The sequence below is a fragment of the Anopheles gambiae genome, chromosome X (genome assembly GCF_943734735.2).
Source record: "Anopheles gambiae chromosome X, idAnoGambNW_F1_1, whole genome shotgun sequence".
Taxonomy (NCBI): domain Eukaryota; kingdom Metazoa; phylum Arthropoda; class Insecta; order Diptera; family Culicidae; genus Anopheles; species Anopheles gambiae.
Genome location: NC_064600.1, coordinates 18,266,106 through 18,291,149, shown reverse-complemented (window position 1 = coordinate 18,291,149; position 25,044 = coordinate 18,266,106). Strand labels below are relative to the sequence as shown.

General features: G+C 40.7%; 1 protein-coding gene across 1 annotated transcript in view; it reads right to left on the bottom strand.

The window, feature by feature from the left end:
* Positions 1 to 24,544, bottom strand: part of LOC1270423 (pregnancy-specific beta-1-glycoprotein 11) — a 65,239-nt gene extending 40,695 nt beyond the window's left edge. Inside the window, exon 1 of the mRNA XM_309122.6 lies at positions 23,564 to 24,544. Within this exon, the coding sequence (XP_309122.6) occupies positions 23,564 to 23,645 (82 nt within the window). The 5' untranslated portion in view covers positions 23,646 to 24,544. The remainder of the gene's footprint in view (positions 1 to 23,563) is intronic.
* Positions 24,545 to 25,044: the final 500 nt, after the last annotated feature.

Genomic DNA, 25,044 nt, shown 5'->3' with positions numbered 1-25,044 from the left:
GTTTCACTCGCTCAAATTACTGATCCGGATCATCTTACATCACTAACTTGAATAGGTTTTAATGACAGTACCCAGTTAACTAAGAAAGGTAAGAGTAACTTTGCTAAAAAGTAAACTTTATTTGGCAATTTTTAACAATGGTGATTCAATCTAAATCAACACGTTTAAAAAAATCCGTTCTCTATCGTGTTCACTTTTTAACTAAATGCCCAAATTTGCACCAAACTCGAACTATTATGACCCATCGGTAGGGTTCACGACCCTTGCGTTCACATCGCTAGTTTTCTAAGCTCTTTCTCACTCCTGCATCTTATTATTCTTTATCCATTCTCTAGCTCTGTCCTGTGCTTGGTGGTGAAATCATCCCGGTTAATCCGCCAGCGTTTCATCGTTATGACAGCTGTTTGTTTATCAACACTGCATTAAACCACATGTGAAAACGTATCAACAGTAAGTCTAGAACAAAGTACGTCGGAAGATGAGCTGCATCCAAAATGTTCACTACTTTTTTTCTAATGGTTCGTCTTTTTTGAGGAGCAAATACAATAAACGCAATTAAGACACTTGCTTAAGAAACTGTTGGAATAGCGACCAGTCCTCAAGGGAAAAAGATCGGAGCACTGATACAATTTATATAATCCAACTGTAGTTTCTATCCTGGAAGCTTTAAAACAGTTCTGATAACACATTGCAAATATTCTTATATTGAGAATATCTTTTATCTTTATCACGCATTAATTTATCACGCATTCAATTAAAACCAAATTTTATCTTTCACTAGCAAAGATCTTCTCTTTAAGACAAGGAACCAGGCTGTGTACTGATTTTTGCATTCTGGTATGCAACGTCACTAAATAAACACGCAAAAAAAAACAAACAATTCCAAAAACAGGTCGATTTGTCATCTTGCTAGCCCGCAGCACACTGTGTTTGGGACCGAACCATCTGATTGACGGCGTTAGGGATGACCCCGTCAGCTGCTACTTTCCGTTCTGCATTGCATTTTATATGCATTTCTTTATACCCCAGATCGGGTGGTAACGGCACGAACGGATAAGCAAACATCCGGTGGGAAAAACGCTTATCCGCCGCATCTGCGTACCGACGCGATGGCTGCTAGGGGGTTTGGAATGAGTTTGGCCGAAGGTGGTTTTCCTTATCCTTTCAACAATGACAACCTTCAATTTTCACCTTTTGTTTACTTCGTCCCTTCCTGTGTGCTTGTCTACAGCTTATCATCGTGTCACTCGCTCTATGATGCAGTGTATGGATGGTCCTGAGAGCGGTGAATCGTTTTGCATTATGTGTGTGGATTTTTTGTATTAATCCTTTACGTGTTTTTTGTTCTAGGAATCAACTAAAAACCCTCCTACACAATTCTTCTTCCTTACCGTTTCATTATAATCATAAAAGAAAGAAAGATAGATAGATAGAGAGAGAGAGAGATAGAAAGAGAAAGAGAAAGGCGTACAGAATGGAGGCATTATTCACGCCGCAGAACATTGTTTATGTTTCGCATTATTGTTTGCCTTCGTACTGCTGACTCATATGCACACACATATACACCCACATATACACTCACCCACACACTCACACTAGTACTGAGTGCATTCGAAAGACAGAGGCAAAACGACAAACACCACATAGCCGCACAATAAGAGAGTCTCGCAGGCAGGCCAACCAAGCAAGCAAATAGGAAAATGAGCCGAGGAAAAGGAGATTTTGAAATAAGTTTTGCTGCAGAGATTTTACGCTCAATTTAGAAAATAAATGATTTTTCTCACCCATTCCCCCATGCCTCTCTCCGCAGCTTCTAGTTGTCTTCCGCACCTTGCCAAAACCTTCCATCCCCACTCCATTTGCTTCCCCCCATATCCCTGGGTAATCTGGTACCCTTTTGGCAAAGTAAGAGCCAGGAGTGTACGTCGATGAAGAAATGTCGCAGCCTGGAGGAATTCGAAAGCTGCTTCTTGGGGCCATAATTCTCCCATTTCCTTCCCACTTTGCTTGTGTTTGGCTCATCCCTCTTGCGCATGGAGCACGGCCGGGACGGTACATACATAGCAGGGCTCTATATTCCGGCACACCCTGGTACGGGAATGCTCCCTTCAATGACCGCAGCGTACCTACGGAGATGCTAGCAACACCGGTGAACAAAAAAAATCTCCACGAAAGCCACCACCTAATCCTCTCGTTTTGCCAATAGCAGCACTTTTCTTCTGCCACACTTGAACCGATCGGAGAGGGGAGTAAGGGAATGAGGGGGAGGCGGCAGAGGGTCAGTTCCTCTTACCCGTGCGATTGCTTTTATTTTCGTCGTGATTTTTCTGTTTTCGCCCAACAGCCAACACGCCGGGAGAGTTCGAATGGGGGGGAGAGACAAAAAAACAACAGCAGAAAACCCGGGGAAAAGATCAAGCAAACACACAAAAATCCATCGGGTTCAGGATGCTTTTGTGAGTGTGTCTGTGTGAGTGTATGTGTGTGGCACTACTTGTTTCAACATGTTCCAACACAGTCCGTAGAATTCTGCTGCCTGAATCGCGGCACTGACAGCCAGCAGACACGCCAGTGGAAATTAAAGCGACGGCCGGAGCATACGGTGCGCCGGGCAAATGGCCTCCCGCTTTCCGTATTTTTTTTGTGAACACCATATTCTTTGTGTGTGTGTGTGTGTGTGTTTGCAGTCGGCAGGTCAGGGGCAGAGAGGTTTATAAGAAGAGAAAATGTCTCATAAAAGTGGCTTGCTGGAAAATACTCGAGCTTAGGATGGTGTGCCCTTTTGCCTTCTTTGGACGCGGTGCTGCAGCTTAAGGGATCGAGCCGGCTTGATCTTCGTCGAAACGGTTGCATTGCCATACACACCCAAAGGGTCCTGAGACTGGCTGAATAGATGTGTGTGTGTGTGTGTGTGTATGTGTGTGTGTGTGTGTGTGTGATTTGGCTGCACCAATTTTGCTACGGTTTTTATTTCCAGTCTTATTCGTGCACAAGAAGATCTCGCGGCTAAACGTAAGCGAGTTTTGAAGCAGTTTCTTGTGAACTGGAAGACAGGTATAAATCTCTCTCTCTCTCTCTCTCTCTCTCGCTCTCTCTCTCTTTCTCTCTGTTGCTTTCTTTTCCTTGCAGCCGGCGAAAGGGCACGCACACGGTAGAGTAGGCGATTTTTTGGGACATTTGATCGTTAGTCATAAATCTCCGACGCAAATCTCGGCCTCGGAACGCGCCACTGCCAAGAGGTAAACACTAACGTGATTGCTGTGAAAGAGAAATAGAGCACTGAAGACTACAAAGCAGCAAGAAATAAATAAAAAAAAACCAAACGCACACACAGGAAAACAAAATGCAGACCGAAGCTGGCACAAAACCCCCTTCCAAAAGGGGACCAAAAGACTACCGGTACCAAACAGTGGCCGGCGTTTTACTTTTGCCCCGCAAATAATGTTATTGTATCCGGAAGGAGATTAGACAGAATTAGGTTGGGCTTCCAGCCCTTTTTTTGCCCTGGATGACGGTTCACTGGGCATTAGTTGCGACCGTTCACGGCGTTCGCCCCATTCGTCGATGGCTCTCTCTCTCTCTCTCTCTCTCTCTCTCTCTCTCTTTCTTTCTTTCTTTTGGAGGACGGTTGTAGTGGGGAATTATGGTCCAAAACTGTCATCATGGTTAGGCGAAATGAAAGCAAAGGCCAAATGACGATTATGTGATGCCGCGAAGGGACCATTGTGAGGTCGGTTGGGTTTATTCAACGTGAAAGTAAAACACTTAAGATGGCAGCTAGCATCAATTACGCGGTCCTGTTTTGGTTTGACAGCTCCGTTTCCAATCAATCACGCCTGGTAGGTGGGCAATGTGCATTACAGAACAATCAAAAAGTGCTAACATCGCATACCTTTGGCATATTTGACAGAATGTTATACTTAATATGTTCTTTACAGTCTTCGAGCCGGTCTCGTAGTACAGTCGTCAACTCGTACGACTTAACAACATGCCCGTCATGGGTTCAATCCCCAAAAAGACCGCGCCGCCATACGTAGGACTGACTATCCTGCTATGGGGGGGAATCAATTAATCACTGAAAGCCAAGCCCACAAGTGGGTACAGGCAGGCCCTGACCGACATCGGTTGTTGAGCCAAAGAAGAAGAAGAAGATGTTCTTTACAGTAGACGTGTTTCACTTTAACATCATAAAGCACTAATAATTTTTTATTGCATTCGTTAATCACCTCAGAAGGCGGTTTGCAGTGGCATTTAGAAAAAAAAATGGATGCATACCTTTAGGCGTAAAATAAATTCCACTTTTCGCCTCTCTCATCTGATTGAAAATACAGACTCTGTTATTTCCGTCCCTCAGCAATGAGCATTCACCACAGTCACCCAATTTATTTCAATACCGTTTTCAAATCTGTGTTTGCCATTGTGTATGTGTGCATACGTTCCATGTCAAATGGGATCAATTATTGACCCGCTCCACCACCTTCTCTGCAACAGTAACCATATTGGAGATGTAATTTTACATACTCATACTCACATATACATACTCACATATATTTATATATGTATGCTGAAAACCGCTCCTCGTTTGCTTCAAAAGGGGGATTTTAGGTCGAAACAGCCTCACCATACCTTTCGGGACCCTTATTGGTAGTGGATGATGATGAGGATCGTGGTAAAATAAAATTAAATGCATCTCTTCATCGCATTGCACCGTTCGGGTCGGCGAGGCGCTCGTTGTTTTGAACGAGCATAAATTAGCCCCGCGCGTCCTCGCTGGCACAAACGCTTAAGATAAATGTGAGCCATCCCAGGTTTTAAAGTGATTTTCGAATCGTCACGCGGTGTGATGCGATTTTAAGCCGGTGCGATTATTACGCTATTAAAACGCTCATTCGCCTTACTTCCATAGTTGTTTCAAGTCTGCACTGAAGCACTCTATTGGGCGCGGGAATGAGAGAATGCTTTTCACCACATTTGCTGATGCAGGCGGTGCGCGCTTTGGAATAAAATAATTTTTAAATTGTGCATCGGTAGCGCTATTGCTCACTTCGCGTTGCGCGACCTTCATGTCCACGGCAGGTCATTCTGGGCGCTGTCAATTCGTTCAGTGTGTAAACACGGGTAAAGGGCTCGTTCCGTACCCATGCCGAATAGATTTGCGGTTTTACGCATCGGTTCGACCGATGTGTGCGAGATTTTTGTTTTACATTTATTCTGAACTTTGTCCGAAGGATGGCTCACGGTGGGTCGTCAGCACTGTCACGAAAAATTAAAATCGATTAAAATCGAAAAACCAACTTTATCGAAGGTTAACACCATAAGCATTTTCTTAAAAAAGATATTTTAACTAAGTTAAGACCAACATATTTCAAGTTTTCATGTTAAACTAACTGAGATATAAGCCATCAAAGTACAAACTTTGTGTTTTTTGTTCCAAATTTAGGCTATTTTTCGACCGAACATAAACCATCATATTTTAGTAAATGATGGTTAGATTTTGAAAATCAGTGTGTCGTTGGACAAGTTTTTGTCATTTTTTGTCTTGAGTCGTATATCATAGGAAAGATCATCATTTGTTCTAGCTTTTGTCTTTTAACTCCGCGAGCCCAAAAATTATTAATTTTTTATTGAAAATAGCGCTAGCGATTTTGACATGTGTTGTTGTAGGAGCCATACCACTATCCAACTACTTGCCATAAAGGGGGTTTGAACAAGCATAGATATCAAAGCTGAATACAGGAAAAACAGTTTAAAAAATGTCGTTAGATAGGAATCAGCTCAATTCAAAACCAACATTAAAAACTCGGTTTTTAGCACGTTGTTTTTAGTAAGCAACTTACAGGGTTTACCTAGCCAATCGGGCGTCGTCAAAACGTTATCGGTCGCCGTAAATACTTTTTCGAGCGACGTAAACCCTCAATTGGGCACTGTCATTTCTATTCGGGCCTTGTGAAGTATGAATCGGGCAAGGTACAGAATGAATTGGGCCTACTTTATATTTTGTTGCTTTCTAGCAACTACTCAAAACTCAAAATTCACTATTTTGAAGTTTGAAGTTACATAAAAAATTATTTAAATACCTTTTTTTTAATTTTTAATTCAACCCCGTACAATGCAATTTGGTTTTATATATTTTTTAATACAATATGTTTGGTGATTTCCCAAATAGCCAGAATTGCTTAAGCAGCTCATTTTGGCACGCTAAAGATCGCTGCTCTAATTCACCTTTTGCAGTAGATAAACAACATCAAAGTTATATGTGGGTCTTTCAAACAGCGCCTAAGTTGCTTCCTTATGCCACGATGCCAGGGATTATTTTTCTTTGTGTTTTATTTTAAAGCAAGCGTCATCGATGAAATAAACAACAAGATTTGTTTCGTTTAAACACATCCCAAGGAACATTTTAAATCTTATCATAGTTTTAACGATGTTGCTACGGAAATTTCATTAAGCCTTCTTTTTTCATTTAAAAGTCGTGTATGACCTCATAAGACTAAAATAAAACTAACTTAAGACTCAAAGGGCCCATCTACAGAACTCTGTTAAGACTACTAGTTAAAACCATTTCTAGACCTTTAAAACGTGAGGCGCAAATAAACTATCAAAATAACAACATTTTGATATGGATATGTTCTTGAGATGGCAATGAAGCATTGAATATGAAGTCATAATAATGGTTGAGAGATATTTCAGCATTATTATGTTGTCTTGATATTTTTTCTGATGAATTTGCTCGCGTATAAGCAGAAATCCATGCAAAGAAAATTTCACTGTTGAAATACATTATAATAATTTGAAAAATATCAAAGCGCTTTAATAATATGAATGTATTTTTAGTTAAAAATACATTAATTTAAAAATAAAAGTTTGTTTATAACACCCACAATTTACACCAAAAACTTTGTCAAAATAAACATGACGTGAAAAGCATTTCAAAAATTGCCATTTTTCTATTTGTCATGTAAACTATGAATTTGTTTATCAAAATATCAACATGGCTGACACATATTGCACACACAAATGAACAATCATATTAATAAACATGGATTCCATTAGCTTAAGATCAGAAGGTCTTTCCTGATCACAAGTTCAGTTGATTTGTAGTGCAATATGTGTGGCTAAGATGTTTTTAAACAGCACATAGCTATAGGAACCGCTTGTGCAGACTAATAAGTTTTAAGAATCTCCTCGTACAGGCGGTGTCAGAGATACGCGGAATCTGGTATTCGCATATTTACATAATCGTGATTTTCTCAGTTTTATCCATTTTTATTTATTATTAAAATTAGAAATACATCGAATAGTCTTTGCAGGGGATATAACCACCCACTACAAGTAAAACGAAAATAAAATTAAATATTGTTTAGCTGAAAATCCCAGAATACAATTTACGAAGAAGTTAGAAATACTCGGCTTATCAACATTTTTCGTTAATAGCGTATTTCAAGTACAACCTGTATAGCCTGTTGCAAGTTCCTTTCGTCCAAGACTTAATAGGCATTTAATAAGATCAATTGATATTGATGCCTTAGTCTTAAATAACAAGTTTTGAAACGTGCTTAAGAATACATTTACAGGTTGATTAAAGCCAGCCATCAAAACTCCAATTTTAGTTTGAACAGACAGTCTTATAAGCGTCATAGTCTCAACTAACAAGTCTTTAAACGTGCTTAAGCATGCCGTTACAGGTTGATTAAAGCCAGCCATCAAAACTCCAATTTTAGTTTACACAGACAGTCTTACAAGCGACTTCAGAACGTTTTAAAGGTTTTACAACTTTAAAGACTGTTAAGCATCTTCAAAAGACATGTTAAAACTATGTAGCTCAGTATACTCATAGTAAAGAATGCTTTAAGACATGTTTAAGTGTAAAAGGTATGGGAAATGTTTCTTGGGATATGTATATTTTAAAAACTTTTGTATTGATGAATTACACAAAATTTTACACAATATACTGATAATTCACAATCACTTCACTCAATATTCATTCTTCAATTAACGAATCTAACTTGTGCAGCAGCAATGAGATTATTGCCGGCGTCCGTCTTTGACACTTTGACAAGAGCCACCTTGTACCGATGTCATGCATTAAAAAGCCATAAAGTTCCACGAAGTTCAGTACCCTTTCTTAACAAGCCTTCAAGTTCCATCATGAACCCTACACATAGTGCTAATCAGCCGCTAAGTTACAAAGAGTACCATGTGCCTGTTAAAAAGCTTCATAGTTCCGCAAAGTACTGTCTATCTCTTAATCAGCCACAAAGTACGACATCGGAACGATTTTTCGTTAAACAGCCCCAAATCAGCTATAAAGTACGAGCTGGCTATTTGGGTTAATTAGGTAAACATTTTAAAATAACACATAATAAATTAAACAACATGCAAAATACGTATTTTTAAACTGCTTCATGGATCAAACACACCGGAGCGACCGATTTGACTCCTTCAAGAGTAGGACGCTTTCATTCTGTACTTTGCCTGATTCATACTTCACAAGGCTCGAATAAAAATGACAGTGCCCAATTGAGGGTTTACGTCGCCCGAAAAAGTATTTACGGCGACCGATAACGCTTTGACGATGCCGGATTGGCTAGGTAAACCCTGTATTCCTCCTTACTGCGCAACAATGCAATGTTGTGAGAAATAATTATTAATTGTTATTTGCTTGCCTAGCGACGACTTTAGCATAGGACCGCTCTTAATAGTAAAAGAAATGGCATGGAATGAATAAAAACTGCAATAACATAAGGAATTGATTTTCATCCCGGCGTTTGTATGGCCGTTGCCCACTGTGCAGTGAGATCGTTGATGGATACTCAAAGACCCCCCCCCCCCCCCCTGAACCATCGTAGTTTCATTGCTAAAAGTTACTATGATCATGACCAATAAAGAGACAAAAAAGGAAATCCAAAACTCTATTTTATTAAAAATATAAGTGCGTCCGTGGCGTAGCTCACCTTTACCGTGATGTGGAACATATCACTACCCTTAACAATATATCCATCGCTGTACAGCAGGCGGTATTGCGCTTTGTACCCATCAACGCCCCCTCTACACACACACACGCACAGCATCGTTTCAGCACGATAATGAGAAAGTAAAATTCATGCCATGTTTTCCCAAGCCATTCCACTCGTTCCCCGCTCCCCGCTTCTGTGTGCGTGTGGCTCGTCGATGGTTTTGGACGATGCTCGCGTTCTTTGTAACTCCTTCACGCGCCCTCGATATCGGTTACCGGCGATGGGAAAGCAGGAGGAAGCAGGGCCGAGGGAGGGAGTTTAAAACCCAGAGAGCACTCCAAATGATGCACCAATTTCCACAAAAGCATTCGTCGGAATGGGGAAGGGGCAGGGGGGGGGGGGTCGACAAATCGCTAAGCACCGAATGGCACCACGAACCGAAAAACGGGCACACGAGAAATTAATCATTCCCAGCGAAACCATTACGGAAGGGTGTGCGAAGGGCTGTGAAGGGGGTACTAATGTTGGTGGTCGGTCGGTCGGTTGGTTGGTTTCGGTCCAACAATCCCCTGCCCCTGCCTTCCAATCGTCCAACCGCTATCCCCCCCCCCCCACACGTTGCGTGCGCAATGAGCTGCTGGCGCGCCGCAGATTCACGGCAGCACGGAATGCACTCTTCAGCACATCTTCATTTCGATCGATGACATGTTTAATGGTGTGGTGGTTACCTTTTTCGAGGAGCAACCACGATTGGGGTTTATTGAGGGAAAGGAAGGTAGGGGAGGGGGTTAGAGAATCAAAAAGAGTGGTGCGGAATTTGGACGTAAAGCGCTATTGTTAGTGCTAGATTGAATTGGTAAGATGGTTTACTACTGGATCGAATTATTCGTTGCGATTGGGCCGGGGAGGTTCTAATTATGTCTGTTGAAATTGTGTGCAGTTTGTGCCAAAAGCATTCAGTAGATAGCAAAACACTGTGCATATAGTTGTGATGTTAATCTGATGATTTGCTTTTCCTGTGGGACAAATGCCTACAGGTTATGGGAAATTCCAAACAGAATCTGCAGCACAATTGTACTAAAAAAAGAAATCGAAAGCAATGATTCTTTTTTTAAACACAAAAACACACATCTTAAAACGGACAAAAAAAGGTAACACATTCATTTTTTTAAATTTTAATAGCAACTAGTTCCGGGTTAATTATAACATTCACTTAAACCTACTTAATCATTTTAACCTATCTGTAACATCCGCAACATTCATTGTATTCTTGCCTGCGGGAGAATTTTACATTTCATTGTGCCTATCACGTAATTGCTGAATAATTTTACCAATATCCCTCCTTCATCATAATTCATTCTCTGTTCTAGTTTCATAAGTGTTTTTATTGGCAGTACTTAAATTTTTAGTTCTTCCGCTTTTGCACAGAAAAAAAAAATCCCAATTTCTCTTTCTTTCATTACATTCTTTTAACATGTGTTGAATGTCTTCTTCGGCATTTATCACAATTAGAACAATTGGCTATTTTGTACTGGAGTTTTAGTTGTTGTGTGCATATATTTTCATTTACTAACAAATATACATTCACTCAAACGTTCATTTTGTTCATATTCCTATCATTTGACAAGTTGATTTTCGACAGCTTAAGCTGTTGGAAACACACAAATTTAACAAAAAAAAACTGCAACGCATGGAGCTGTGGAAATTTTCGAATATCAGATTAATTCCATAAATCAAGGTTAATGTTTTTGAAAAAAGTTTTGTAAATGCAGGTTAGTAATTGTTTTGTTTTTTTTTTTCAATGTTTTGGGTGATAAAAATCAATTCTTAATTATTTAAAAAAATGGTTTGCCTACACTAAATACTGAACTCGATGAGAATCGACTTCATGCAGGGGTATGAAAGAAACAGTTATACTGTCAGTTTAACATGAGCGCCTATCGATTTTTTTCGATCGAAAAATTGTGCTGAGGCCGTACATTTGTAATTATATTCAACACACGTCTAGTAACACTATTATCACTCACATTGAATCCATTTGTTACCAAAAAAAAATGGAAATTATTGTTTTAAAAGAAGTGCTCAATCAGTTTGTTTACACTGACTCCTTTCACCGGTTGCTTCGACCAACTGTCAAGCAAGCTGGACCAAGAACAAAAAAGTCGACGAAACCTTCATCGATTCGAACGGGGAATATGATACCAAATTTTCTCCCGTTCGATTTTGGTGCTTTTGACGGATTCAAAAGCCGTTCGACGTATATGATAGGCCTGATATAGTATTTTTACGTTTACGTTGCGCCATACATTATTCCAATTGATGCTATTGTATTTTTTGAATGATTTGTGGACTGCTATAAGAACTAACTATTGCTTTGAAAATTGAGCTTGCTGTTGGTTTTTGGATTATTGGTGTTGATAGATAAGCCATTTATAATCTTTTTGTGTTTAAGCATGGATAGAATGATGGAATAATTGCTATATTTGGTGGATTGTAAATGACTCATGCAGTTTTGAGTGCATTGAATGTAATCTAATTCTTTTATGTGCCTATTGATAAGTAATGATTTAAGCTTAGCTTCTGGTATAAGCAGGTTGAGACCTTTTTTTGAGATTGAGACCATAGGCATGGCTATTTGGTGAATCGATATCCTAGGACCTTCTTTTGACCAAATAAATGTGCCTAGCTTGTACGTAATGTGCGTTAAGTATGTTTTTGCTTATCAATAGAACTGAATCAACATACCATAATTTGGATAATAAATTTGTGTTAGCTACAATGACTTTTTGATAAATATTTAGATCTCTTTCCATGCAACTAAAAATTATCTGCACAGTTTTATTTAAAATGAATTCGAAAGCAATGGTTCTTTTATTGAACACAAAAACTCACATCTTGAAATGGACCAAAAAAAGGTAAAACATTCAATTATCATGCTCTCGACAGCTGATCCAAACGACTTATTCCTTTTTCAATTCAAAAAGAAAACGAAGCAAAATCAAGCAACAAAACACAAAAAAGTTCCTCCGATCTTTTACCGAGTGTATGAGTGTATGTATGTTTGTTTGTTTGTAGCCGCGTGTTGGGTTTAATCCGCTTTACAAACCAAGGCGCTCGGCAGCTCGACACCCACCGTTAGCAACGGCAGTAAACGAGCGAGCTTCAAATCCAGCAGAAGCACCACGGCAAAACGGGACAAACAAAAACCAAACACAAACGCCAGCGACGAATCGAATTACGTGCGAACACGGGGCCCACTAACTCGCGTGAAAATGCAACCGGTCCCGGCTGGGAGTGGTGGTGGCGAATGTGCAAAACAGTGCCAAAAGCTTTGCCGTAATTAAAATAGCGCACACGGGGCGCGCGCGGCAGCCGTCAAAGCGAACGCAAGCGAAAAGGGAACTCGTCTCGTCGGGCGGCAGGCAAGCGCTTTGACGCCAGGAGAGACGCGGGAAAAGAAAAGATTGGAGGAGAAAATGTTGGAATTTTGTCTTTGAATTGCTGCAAAGAGGGTTTGGGCAGGGTCGGTGGCCCGCCCGTGGGTGCAATGCAGTTAATTATAATTGAGAAAATATGATGTGATATTGTTGTAAAATGTTTTCACCGAGGGGCGCGCGTTCCGAGCGGAATGGGACAAACGGGGAGAAAAACACAAAAAAATTCAACTCGCGCACACTTTCGAATGTGAAATGTGAGACCGTTGCAGCAGCAGGCGGACCGGGGCGAGGGCATTGTTTTCCACGTTGCTCCTTTTCCGCCGTCACCGCTCGCATACAGAAGGTTTGAATTGTTTCCGCTTCACCCACCAGCAGCAGCCTACTCCAGGGCAAAGCAATTCCACCCGTGCAACCGGGGCGGCAGATGACAAGTACGCGCTCATCCACCCATTCCGCCCGCCTGCTGCCGAATGTCTCTGGAACGGATCGGTCTGTCTGCCCTTCGAACATTGCTGGCAGAAGGAGCGAGAGTCGTAGCACTAAACTCCATTGGCTCCGAGTGCTCTGGCAGGGCATAATTACGTTACGCGAGTTTTGTGCGGCGGGAAAGCTCCCGGAAAGGGGAGATTAACTGATGAAGTTTTCAGTTTCATGAACTCCAATTTCAAGGCCTACTGTTCCGTCTTGGAGCGCGCAGCAAGTGTTTGGATCCCGGCGGAAGAAAGAGGGGAAAAAATGAACGGCATGGAAAACACGAAAACTGTTTCCTGCGCTCGATTCCTTAAGCGACAGCGTCTTTATTTTATTGTCCGCGTGGCATGCCAAACGACGGTGGATGCTGCTTGGAGCTTCAGGCAGACAATGTAAAAGGCTCCCAAACGGGGAAATCTTTAGAGAGGCCCAACTGGCAGCAGCAACCTTCTAATTGTGCAACAATTATCGCTTCCCGGTTTGTTAGCCACTCCTCCCACATGGGGGAAGGTAACGTTTACTTCGTGCTTGTTAGGTTTTATTACCATCCACGGCAATACACTTTACGCAGCCTGAGCACAGGTTCGCTGAAAAATCTGCATCCTCACCGAGCAGCAGACAAATCTCCGCTCCGCTCCAGCGGCGTAAATCCACCGTATCATGCAACGTATTTCATCTTTTAATTAACATTTAAATGAATTCATGCACGCTTGGCAGGCACGGCTCGTATGCCTACCCGTCTACCCAGCGCGAAGAAAGCGAAGCCACCTTGCAAACCGATGGCGCTGTTGCCGTGTAAGAAGGCCGCTGACGTCGGATTGCCGCACAGAAAACACAGCACAGCCCAAAAATGAAACCCAAAACAAAACGATCGGACACGAGGCGGAGGGGTGATGGAGACGAGCAGGAGGGAACACGTCGTGGCATTCCGAGTGGGATTTGTTTTCCCTACGTGAGACGCATTCAGAGCGGTTGCGAGCAGTTGATTCCGCACAACCCAAACTCCCTTCCCTTCCCTCCCCCAGCTCGCCCACAATTCGCCGTCGCTTTCTTCGCGCGTTCCGGGATATTTTGGTCGTGTGCAATCGCTTCGCCTACTTGATGTTTATTTATTTTACTACAGCAGTTAATCTTTTGCCACACTCACGCACTCACACACGCACACAATGGCACTCATCCACGACGGGAAGAGCGTGCGGTGCAAAAGAAAACATTCAAATTAACTTCCACCGACTGTACGTGTCCGGGCTAATCAGCAGGTGAATGAAAAAGCGGATACAACAGTCCTGATCAGGTGCTAATTGATTCGCTTCGCGCCGCAGTGTGCGTTTTTACACATTTGGCGGAACATAAACTTGTTTTAAAGGGATGCTTTAGGGGTTTTTTTTCCTTTCCGGTCGCCTATTTTCCACATTCAGTGCGTTGGGTGAGGTTAAGGATCATTGGATAGGGGATGGATTGGGGAGAGTAGAAATATAAATTCTTCGCTATAACGGTAGGCTCATGCTTCAAGGCTCTATGATGGTGTGAAACAATTTAAATTTCTTTTTTATTTACATGAAAATGCTCCTGATCTCCACATCGTTTTCATGAACCAACCAATTTGCAATCCTTTCTTTAACTTTTAATTCTGTCAAACCTTTAAACCAATGCGTACCAAACATTGTTTTCTGGAAAAAGAGAAAAAAAATCACAAAAGAAGCATTATGTTAGCCCTTGCTATGCATAATCCTATGTGACCTTAAAGGATTTTACTGAAACAAATGGTAAGACGTTTAACAGTAGCTATAGATTAACAAGTTAATTTGAATCTATTTTCGTTGGGAGCCGCTCCTAACTAAATGTACTTATCCTCGGTTTGTGCTGCAAGATATGCTATCTGTTTATTTTCTCTTATTTTTATGCTAAAGATAAATATTTACATATTTAAATATTTGATCTTAGTTGAGTTTAAATCATTATCCCTTGTATTTGACACATAACTTCGTTCAAGTCTTATAGGTTGGAGCTGAACCCTGTTGGAAGTTAAATCCGCCTTTTCTCAATAGTATTACAGCGTAAGGTTTTAAATGGCTTTTGATAATGAAAAATAATGATAATTTCCCGTTTGTCGATGTAGCTCCACAAATCAACTCAGATGATGAATTTTGATATTATTTTACTTCTTTTATACAATGAAGCCATTAAATGCTGGTATATCAAGACATGCTGCATAAGTATGATAAGTTTGCCTACTCAAAGTTTTTTTTTTTATTCAGGAGGAAAATTATGCAATGTTACCTCATTCAATTTTTCATGCAAATATTAATCTTCCAGGAGCACCCGAGATCTAACTAGTCTAATACTATTACAATCAAGTGTCATAATAGACATTATGAATATTTTAACTTGTTTGAAATTGCATGATATTATTACAGAAAAAGAACAATTTCATAAACTGTATTGCTTGATGTCATGAAGAAATTATTTTGTTTGCAAATTTTAATATTTTAACATTTTAGGTGCAAAATTAACTGGCCCGTGGCTTTTGATCATTTACTTAAGTTGGCCCTTTACCTCAAAAGTTTGCCGACCGCTGCTCTTTTGGTAACTTTGAACTGACAAAATGATCGTACTTATCGAGCATGTTTTCGTGATATACCATCCGTTAAAGAGCAGTTGAATGATATCAAAATGCATCGCCTGAGTTGGTTTGAAGAGCTATATTGAAAAACGGAGAAATTACCATAGTTATTCATTGACAAAGGCATGATACTAAGCAAGTAGTATTTTTGGCAGCACTTTGTCAAAAACCCTGTGAATTCCTTCTATTAAAATTATTTCTGAAAAAAAAATTAAAAAATATTTCTTTCTACAGGATACAGCACCAGCTCATAAAATTTCAATCGATCAGAAAAGGAATAGGAATAATTTTCCTTATTTTATCACCTCATCTGAATTGGCATCCGCTTCTTCAAATAGGAAGCTATTTCACTTCCGTATTTGGGGATATTAATGTTAGGAAAGTTTGACGACATTACGCATTTTAGTTATGAGGACTTCAAGTACAGTTTGGTAAAGATTTAGGACGATGTGCCGTACAAAGTTTTGCGTGCGTCTTGCAATTACTTTCAAAAGCGTTTACGGGCCGTTTTAAAATACAAGGGAGAAAGATGTGAACATTAACAGAAAGAATGACATAACCAAAGTGCATACCCTTTAACGATGCCATCATTTAAATAAGGTTACATGTTTTACAATCTGTATTTTAAATATATACATCAATATATATCATAATGTTTCAAAACAAAAGCTACAAAGCAAAGAAGTGTATCCACATTACACTTTTTTCGGGTTTGTACCCAATATTAATAGCATTGTTCCAAGCTGGCAAGTTGTTTTTCAGCAGCTGTCATACATTTTTGATAACCATGCTTTTGAAAAACACCTCTGAAGCATTGCACGATGCAGTTATCATTGGAAACTGTCCTGGAAAACAGTGTATCCTACCTGCTCAGCCCCTGAAGATATGCGAATCAATTTCGTTTGCACATAACGTATGTTACCATGTATAATGACCCCTCGTGTATACACACTTTTTTTTACCACTGTTCAGTAATTTTTTACTGATTTTTTTCAGCTTATAGTTCAGTAATCATTTCAGTTCAAGTATTTTTACTGAACGATTTAGTAATTTAAAATGCTGACCCAAGTGACATTTCGTTTACTTAAATCACAGTAAAGCCATTTTGATTTTACTTATTGTTCAATAATCGATAGCGATTTAAAAGTGTCGAAAAAAAATTCAAATTAAGGTTTTTATTGATGTGCAGGGTGGCAGTCCGGTCAGCTAATGTTTATTCATGTTTCATAGAGTTTGAAACAGGTTTACACTGTATTTTGTCGACCCAAGTTTGATGCTGCGGTACGCACTCACGGTCACCACGAAATTTTAGTAAGTGTAGCTCAATGGTGTGAAGATTATACACACCAATACGGCTGCAAATTCTTTTACATTGATCCCGCAAGCCGAAATTGCACCTGAAATTTTATCGCAGTGTCTTTAAGTTCCTACCAAATCATCTTTTGCGTCATGACGACCAAGTGGGCATCGCATAATTTTGTTTTGAGGCGTTTTTAGTAATTTGTTATACTGGCATCCAGTGAAATGACAAATTTGACACTTATTTATCTGATTTTCAATAAAATTTGCATTTCTGAAATGCATTCAGTAAATTGTTTGACTGTAAATCTGTTAAAACATGACATTGATGCTGAAATTCAGCAAAACTGAATAGCTTTCAGTAAAAAATATTACTGAAACAAACTTAGAAAACTTGCTGTGCAAAGACCCCTTTGATGCGCTTTTAAATATTTCTGACAATAATAGTTTTATTAAATTAATTTATCAATTTGTTTTATTCAAGAACATTCAAACAGCGTTGTACATGTTACCAATTTGATTCGAACCAAATTTGTCTGTTTTTTTGTTTTGTGTGTTTTAGTACAAGCAAATGGAAAGCAATAGACCTATTAGTTGCATTGACAATCTACTAGCATTCTTATTAATTTGTTGTGTTTTGAGTTTAAGTTCTTGACCACATGCTTAAGTTGTTCTTGTTTGTTAATATGGATAAGAATATTAATATGAATTTAAAGAACAAGAGCAGCGTTCGGAAAACTTTTAAGGCAAAGGGCAAAATTTTGTAAATGATTTTAAGCCACGGGCCAGGAGAATGCGGTTTTTCTATTATTGTGCTTTAATTATTACATTATAAAATTTTTGAAACAAAATAATTGGTATTATTGTTGTTTTCCTATAATTGTTTCATCCAAGCATGGTTAAAAATTGATAATACCTACTTAAAAACTAATTGTATTCTTCAATCATTTGAGGATCGCTAAAAGAAGGGCAATAGTGTGATAATTCAAAACATAACAAAGCAAGAGCAATATCGCTTATTGATGACCCCATTCTCCCACGCCGCAAAAAATATTAAGGCTATTCTGAGGATGATACAAAAAAGTTATTGGCTGAAAAATTATCGAGGCAAATGTGCATTTAGTATTTATAAAAATGTTTTATGGACAAGTAATTCCTTGTCGGATAAATTGTTAATGATTCCTTATGAAAAACTTTAGCACGTTGACAATCGTTGTACTCGTAAACAGGAACAGCGTGAAATTGGCGTTCTCGTTCAAACAACAGAGTTTTTTTCAATGTTCTTATTTGTTTTCAAATTCGATGCAAAATACCACTAAAGCACATAAAAAAGAAAACAACTGATTTGTGTGAAATTAAGAAGAACGAATAGCAGGACAAATATTATCGCGTGAAAAATGTATGCTATTTCACTACATCTAAAACTTTGTTTTCCATGTGTTAGGTTGGTGACAGTCGCATGCAAAACTTTAAATAAATTCATTGCAACCAGACTTAAGTGTATCTTATTCTTATAAAATTTTGTATGCGACCTCCATTTTGATAGTCTTATTGTGGTGTTAAAATAATGTTAATATTACATAATGGTTTCATTAAAAAAATGGAGAACAATTGTCGATTTTTCATGGGTTTTTCTTAACCCGCTGTTGGCACGATATCGACTTCGTGCGACATCTGTCAGGCGATTTTTGACAAATATCGAGCTATCTTGATAATAGCTCGAATAAGTCACAATAAACCCCTCAGATGGCACTATAACATACAGACAAGGACGAAAATACGAGACAGCTAGATCTGGAATAGCACTTTGAGTAGTAGTATCCCATTAGTTAGCAGACTAAATTTGACACCTCTATCAGTCGAACTCTAACCATGATGATCAAAAAAGTGAATCAAAAGCGTGCGCGATCAAAGAATGGCATCCCGTAGCGTCCAAAATGGACTCCGTGCGGAAGTTTGTGAACGTCGTATATACCCGTTTCGGCATTTTGGTCGCCAACTTCTTGGCACTATTAGGCAACAATCAAAGCATCGAAAGAAAGCCCAGGTTCATTTTTGAGGTTCCAAAAGAAGTTGAAATGAAGACAGAGGGACAAGTGGCTCAATTACTGCGTTAGCTGGATCGGGAGATCGATGCAACCCAACAAACAGTAAAATAATACCTGGACAACATGAATAAACAGATCAGGAATTAGAAATCGCATCCACTGGCTTCACAGTGGCAAACAATTACGCGAATACTCAATTCAATCATTTCAGGTGAATTTCAACAAAATTTCGATGTGACTCCAGTTCGCGCCAAACATCCGTCATCTGTGTCCCATCGATTTTTTCTGCACCAACGTGATGCAAAATCCTTACTCTTACAATTTTGTAGCGAAAACTTAGAAGGAGTTGATAAAAATCGAAGGTAGAACTTAAATCAAATACAAAAGGTAATTCGCAAAGTCTTGAACTTATTTGTGCAAGTAAGCTTAAATAATTACATTCAACTACTCTTTTTTCTGCAGCCAGCCGAAAATGGCATGTTTTTTTCATGCAAATGTTACGGGGATATTGACCTCGAGTTCGAGCATACTGAACGGTCCATCATTCCATAGTACTTTAATTAAAGTTGAAAATGTACGATGGTATGATATGGCTTACTAAAAGATCTTCAGTAATTTTTGTACGAATCGTTTCTTCCCATCTTTCAAAATCAGTCAAATTCTTTTCGCGGGCCGGATTGAATGTTGCGGCGGGCCGTATTTGGCCCGCGGGCCGGACTTTGCCGACCGCTGAACTAGAAAGATCAATGATATCCTCAGTATCCAACCCTCTTTCTCTTTTCCTTGTCTAGGGTGGATTTAGGATTTAGTGGGGCTCCATGTAGGTGTTGACTGTAGTTGGTGGGCTTGAGGAGACGGTTATTTTATTGTATAGTAATAAAGCCTTGTAAATAGCAAGTTTCTAGTCCTAATTCAGCCAACAGCTAACGAGAGTAGCTGTTGTCTGCTGAATGCTAACTAATTGAAATAGCACGCAAGCCACCTAATGATTTGCTTACCTTCAGGCCTTTGAGAAGTACGATGACGAAACCCCTCATTTTTGTATTTTTGCCGTTGGTTGCATTATAGCATTATAGAAAGAAAAGAAACATCGTATCTGTGTCTCAATGCCAGTCAAACAGACTCTTGAACCACAGCGACCCTTGCACACAGTGACCGTGTGCCCTGATGGTCGTTACTCCCTACACGCGCCACCGACTTAATATCGTTACGCTTTATACGTAACGGGTGAAGATGCACTACCGGTTCGGTCGGGCTAACGAATGGCGTGTCCCTGTCTGACTCCATTACAATGTGCCGTTGTGGATACATTCCAATCCCAAACGCATTCAGCCATCATTATCTGTCATCGTGCGAGACAGTCACACGGGTTGCCGTGGGATACGCCAGCTTAATGGTACGGCTCGCCGGAAATCCGATTGCGATCGCGCGCCCACCGAGATATACGAGCCAACGAGTGGGACGTGATTTCGTCTCCGGCTTGCAATGCGGCTCCCCACGGCGCAAACGGCAATCAAAGGTACCGGATGTACGCCTTCACCTGTTGGTGCGGTGAAGGCACCAAGACGAACAGTCGTCAATCGACTATCGACTATCGTTGCTATTGTGAGTGCATGTGTGTCTATGTGAGCCACCGGCAAAGCCGATTTGGCAGCCGACATGGCGCTGGCAGGGAATAGTTTTTGGCACAAATGGCGCGCGTTCACGGCCACTGTTGCACACGTTGAGCCGTCCGTCCGGTGCAGCAACAGCTTCTTTATTGCATTGCTTCGAGGTGCTTCGGTTCGGTCGTTCGTCTTCCTGCTGGCATACCCATACTGCCGGCACCGGATTAGAATGCTGCCGTTCGGAAACCTGCTCTAATGAATGCTTGCAATCTCTTTGTCTCTCTCTCTCTCTCTCTCTCTCTCTCTCTCTCTCGCGCGCGCGCTGTTTTTTTCCCGCTACCCTTCCCAGGACGAACTTTGCATATCGTTTTCAACCATTACTCAATGCATTACCTCTCTCCAAAGAAGGGATAGGGGTTTGTGAGGAAGTGGAGCAGAAAGAGAGCAGCCGTGGATGATCGAATACAGGTACAGGTGAAGTCGTTAGACCTAGCGCAGCATCGAATCGAGAAAGGGACGAAAGACAACAACAAAAAACCTAACGCAATGGCTTAGACCAGACCTTGGTGGCCTACGAACGTGATGAGCGCTAGTGCTTCCCCCTACCACCTCTTTTTGTGCACCATTTGGTGGTGTTGGCGTGTGCCTTGGCACTTCGTTGCTACTGTCGGTGTGTCTTTGGCGTTTTGGTACCCCATTCCGGCACGTCACGTTTCACGCGCGCAGACCAGCGTTTAGAGAAGTTCCAGTCGTGCGAATATTTTCCCCGAGTCCCCGAGTCAAATTCCGAGCATGCTTGGAAAAGGCCGCACGGGAGAGGTTGCTGATTCTGAAGGCGAGAGCATGAAGGAAAGGGAGGGTGGTGGGGGAGGAGATTGAGTCGTTTCATATTTCATGATTATTGTGTCATCGCCGGTACGCATTTCCCAAATTCGAACGTTCTCTTAGCCGAGGGTTTTTTGTTTGCTGTTCCTGTACCTACTTCTGCTATCGTTAGCTGGACGGACACACACACACACACACCCACATACACATGTGACAGAATTCACCATTTGCATAACCGTAGACAGGCAGAATGGGGGAAAAAAGTGAAGGGACAGTGAATCGTGTCAGGCTGTCGACACATTCGGGGCCATTGGAGCGATTCGTTTTGAATGTTTTTTTTCTCCTTCTGTTGCTCCGTCGATGTCTTGCGGTTGACACCATGTGTAACATATCCGTATCAATTTTCTCACGTTTTCACGTGTGTGAGGCAGTGGGTGGGCGGCTGTTGTCACATTTCGGCCGGGCGAGAAGTGCGAATTATTCAATTTGATGTATTGAATAAAATATTGAGCCGGAATTGAGCCACAGCGGACGTGTCAAACGAAGAGGGCCAAACCGACATCCCGGTGCACAGCGGTAACCCAAAAGCTCTAACATGAGGTGTTTTTTTTTCGGCATTACTAGCAAGGCTGAGCAAATGAAATGAAAACAAACACCGCGTCGCTAGATTCAATGCATTCAATTACCCCGAATAAAATAATGTTTTCCATAAATCGTAATAGATAAGTGAAACATGAAAATCTCAGTTAAGTATCCTCATATCATTCTCTCGATGGTGAATCGTTTAGTTGGTTGATGTTGACTAATGGTCCGTTTAATGAACTAAAGAAAGAAAATGTGATTTTAATATTTATTTATTATACGCTGTTAAGTATAATAACGGATTGACAGACAAAGGCGTGAGACCATTAGTGGTTTCGTACACTCGTGTAGCAGGCCAAGACTATAAAGCGGGTGTAGCACCGGATAAGTAAGTAAGTAAGTAAGTAAGTAAGTGTTGTACTATAGGGAATAGCTGCTGTTTCGTGAATAAAACAATTAAACTAAAAAAGGTATAGAAATTATGTATACCAATAAATGAAAATGATGTTTGTAATCTGTTTAAACTATTCTCGGCTAAATACTAGATACTACTCAATACTCAATAAAATTGAAGTTTAAAAGTCAGTATAAAAAATTTAAGAGTCAAATATCATCTGGTTGCGTTATCTTTGATTTTCTTTTTTCATTGAATGTTTTTTGAAACAATATGAGGAACGTTATTTCGCATTCTGTATGACCCAATCCTCCTGTACCTCAGCTACATTTTTTTTCTAGCATGCTGCAAACTTTATTTATTTTTTAATTATATTATTGGACATTGAAAATCATATGTTTTTTTTAAGTCATGGGTTCAAGCCCCAAATAGACCATTCTACACGTTCTAAACCTAGTTCTACACGTGAAAAATTCCCCTCAAGTGGGGAAGTTATACTGGTGATTGGGATTAAGGAGGATTAAGGGCGAATCTCCTCTCAAAACTTCTCAAAATGCAATTGGACATAACTAAATTAATCCAATTAAAAAAATATTCGGAAAACGATTTTTCATACAATAATCAACTGAAGCTGAACACTGTACAAGGCTAATGAAACATAAAATTGCAGTACAAAACCTATCTATTGAATCCATAGTAAGCTTGTTAAGCTGGAAAATTAGCAAATCTAAATAGCGATAGAACACGTTTTCGCCGAATCTTCAACTTATAACTGGGTTGGATATTGGACATACGTAAATAAGCAATCAATTTGTTTATATGAAATTTTAAAGAGTTGCTAAGTGGCTTTTAGATTGGTAGCAACAGAAAATCATATAGTACTCATTTTGTAACGATTTTTCTGAGCCCCCTCTACAGACGAGTTTGACAGTTAGAGGGTGAAGTTGAAAGGCCGTGATAAACGCAGACTAAAAAGGCTTAAAAACGGATTAAAAACGGATTCCCAGTAGGAGTTCGCGAATTTCTTAGTTGATCAATATGTGCTCAAATAAAGCATTTCATGTTACCTTCACTTTCATGTTACGGCTTATCACTGATTAAAGCGCTAAATTATAACTAAGAGTAATTGTGTTATTAAATTCAAAACAAAGTGTAGTAACTCTTCTGCAAGCGCCACTTGGTAGATACTTTTATGCAAACTTTGCAGACATGCTTCGACAATTGTCTATGCCCGATTATAACTACGGAACGCGTCCGCCAACTCTGGCTTTGCTTCAATCAAAGTTCGCTGTATCCGTTTTGCCCTGTCGTGTTACCTACCTTGTATCACCACGAGCACGGTACAGATGGGAATCCAGCGCAGGGCCCGCAGCAGGATCACCATGTTAGGGCGCGTCATCATTTCCCCACTAGTGGCAGCACTTTGCGTCAGCCTTCAACTGTGGGCTGCACCAGTGCACATCGTCGGTGCCATTTACGGGTTTTTGATTGTTGTTGAATTTGAGTGCCGCAAAGACGGTGTTACCGCTTACACTATGTACCACGCACCACACGATGCCACTTTTCTAGGACTTGCACTACCGTGTACTAAGCTGACGGAATTTGCGTTACCACCACTGTCCACACTTTATGCCTCGTTCGATCACTAGAGCGCAACGAAATTCAAACAACCTATCCGATGCTTACAGCGAACATGGAGTCGTCCGAATATTTCCAAATTTTTCACACTTTCTAACTACTTTTGCTTTTGCTGTTTATTCCGGTTTTATTGTAGGGCGGTAATCGATCCTTCAGCGTGCTAAATCCACTGCGCATCTAAATTGGTTTCTTTCGCCTGCTCCTCGAACAGTTCGTCCACTATTGCCTTTAGGGCGTGGTAGCGTGGTGAGATCGAAATAGGTTTTTTGTTTTGTGCTGTTTGTTTAAAGTGCACCCAACGTCTCGTAAAGTACACGTCCACAGATCCACTAACGGAGCAGAGGCTCTAGTGCCCCACCCGGTTCTTTATTTTCCCGTGTTTTCCTAGGGCAAACTAGGCGCTAAGAAAGGTACCGGTAGGTAACGGAGCACACAAACGCGCGTATCTTTTTTTCTGTTACCTTCCCTGCGTACATAATATTACGCGTACTCGAACCTCTGGGCAAGATGTGCACGGTTCGTTGGATTACGCGTCCAGCTTGGTTCTCGTACGCGACTGTATATGTGTGTAGTTTTTCGCGTTCTATTTGCTCCGCGCTTTAGATTGCGTTAGCTGTGACATACGCAAGGATACGGCCACTACTGAGCAGGTGTGCCGCTAAAGCAGCGCGGAACGGCCACAAACGCGCGCCGAAGATACGGACCCGAACGCGGGAAGCACCCGAGAGCAGATGCGGCTCGGTACAGCATCCCGAATACTCGACCAGCCGAAGCACGAGAGAGAAAAGGCACAGCGAAAGCGATAGAACCGCGATGGAGCCTGTATGCACGCTATGCTTGCCGACGGAACTGGCCTCGTTAAAGGCTGGGTTGATGATTTCAATGATGATTGCTCAATGATCGGTACCCATCGCCCGAGAGATAGAGAGAGCGAAACCGTAGCGTATATGTGTGTGCCCCCGCGAGTTTATGTGTGTGTGTTGGGCTATCGAAGGCGAGGGCAAAATACAATCTGCTGCGTTCCCATATTTTCCTCTCGGCTTCAATTTTCAACCACCCATGGGTTTGTAATGATCCTTCTTACGCGCGCGCTCGTCATTGCAGGCGGACGCTTACATTCATAAAAAAGCCATCCCTTTATCACACTAGCGCAAAGCAGAGGA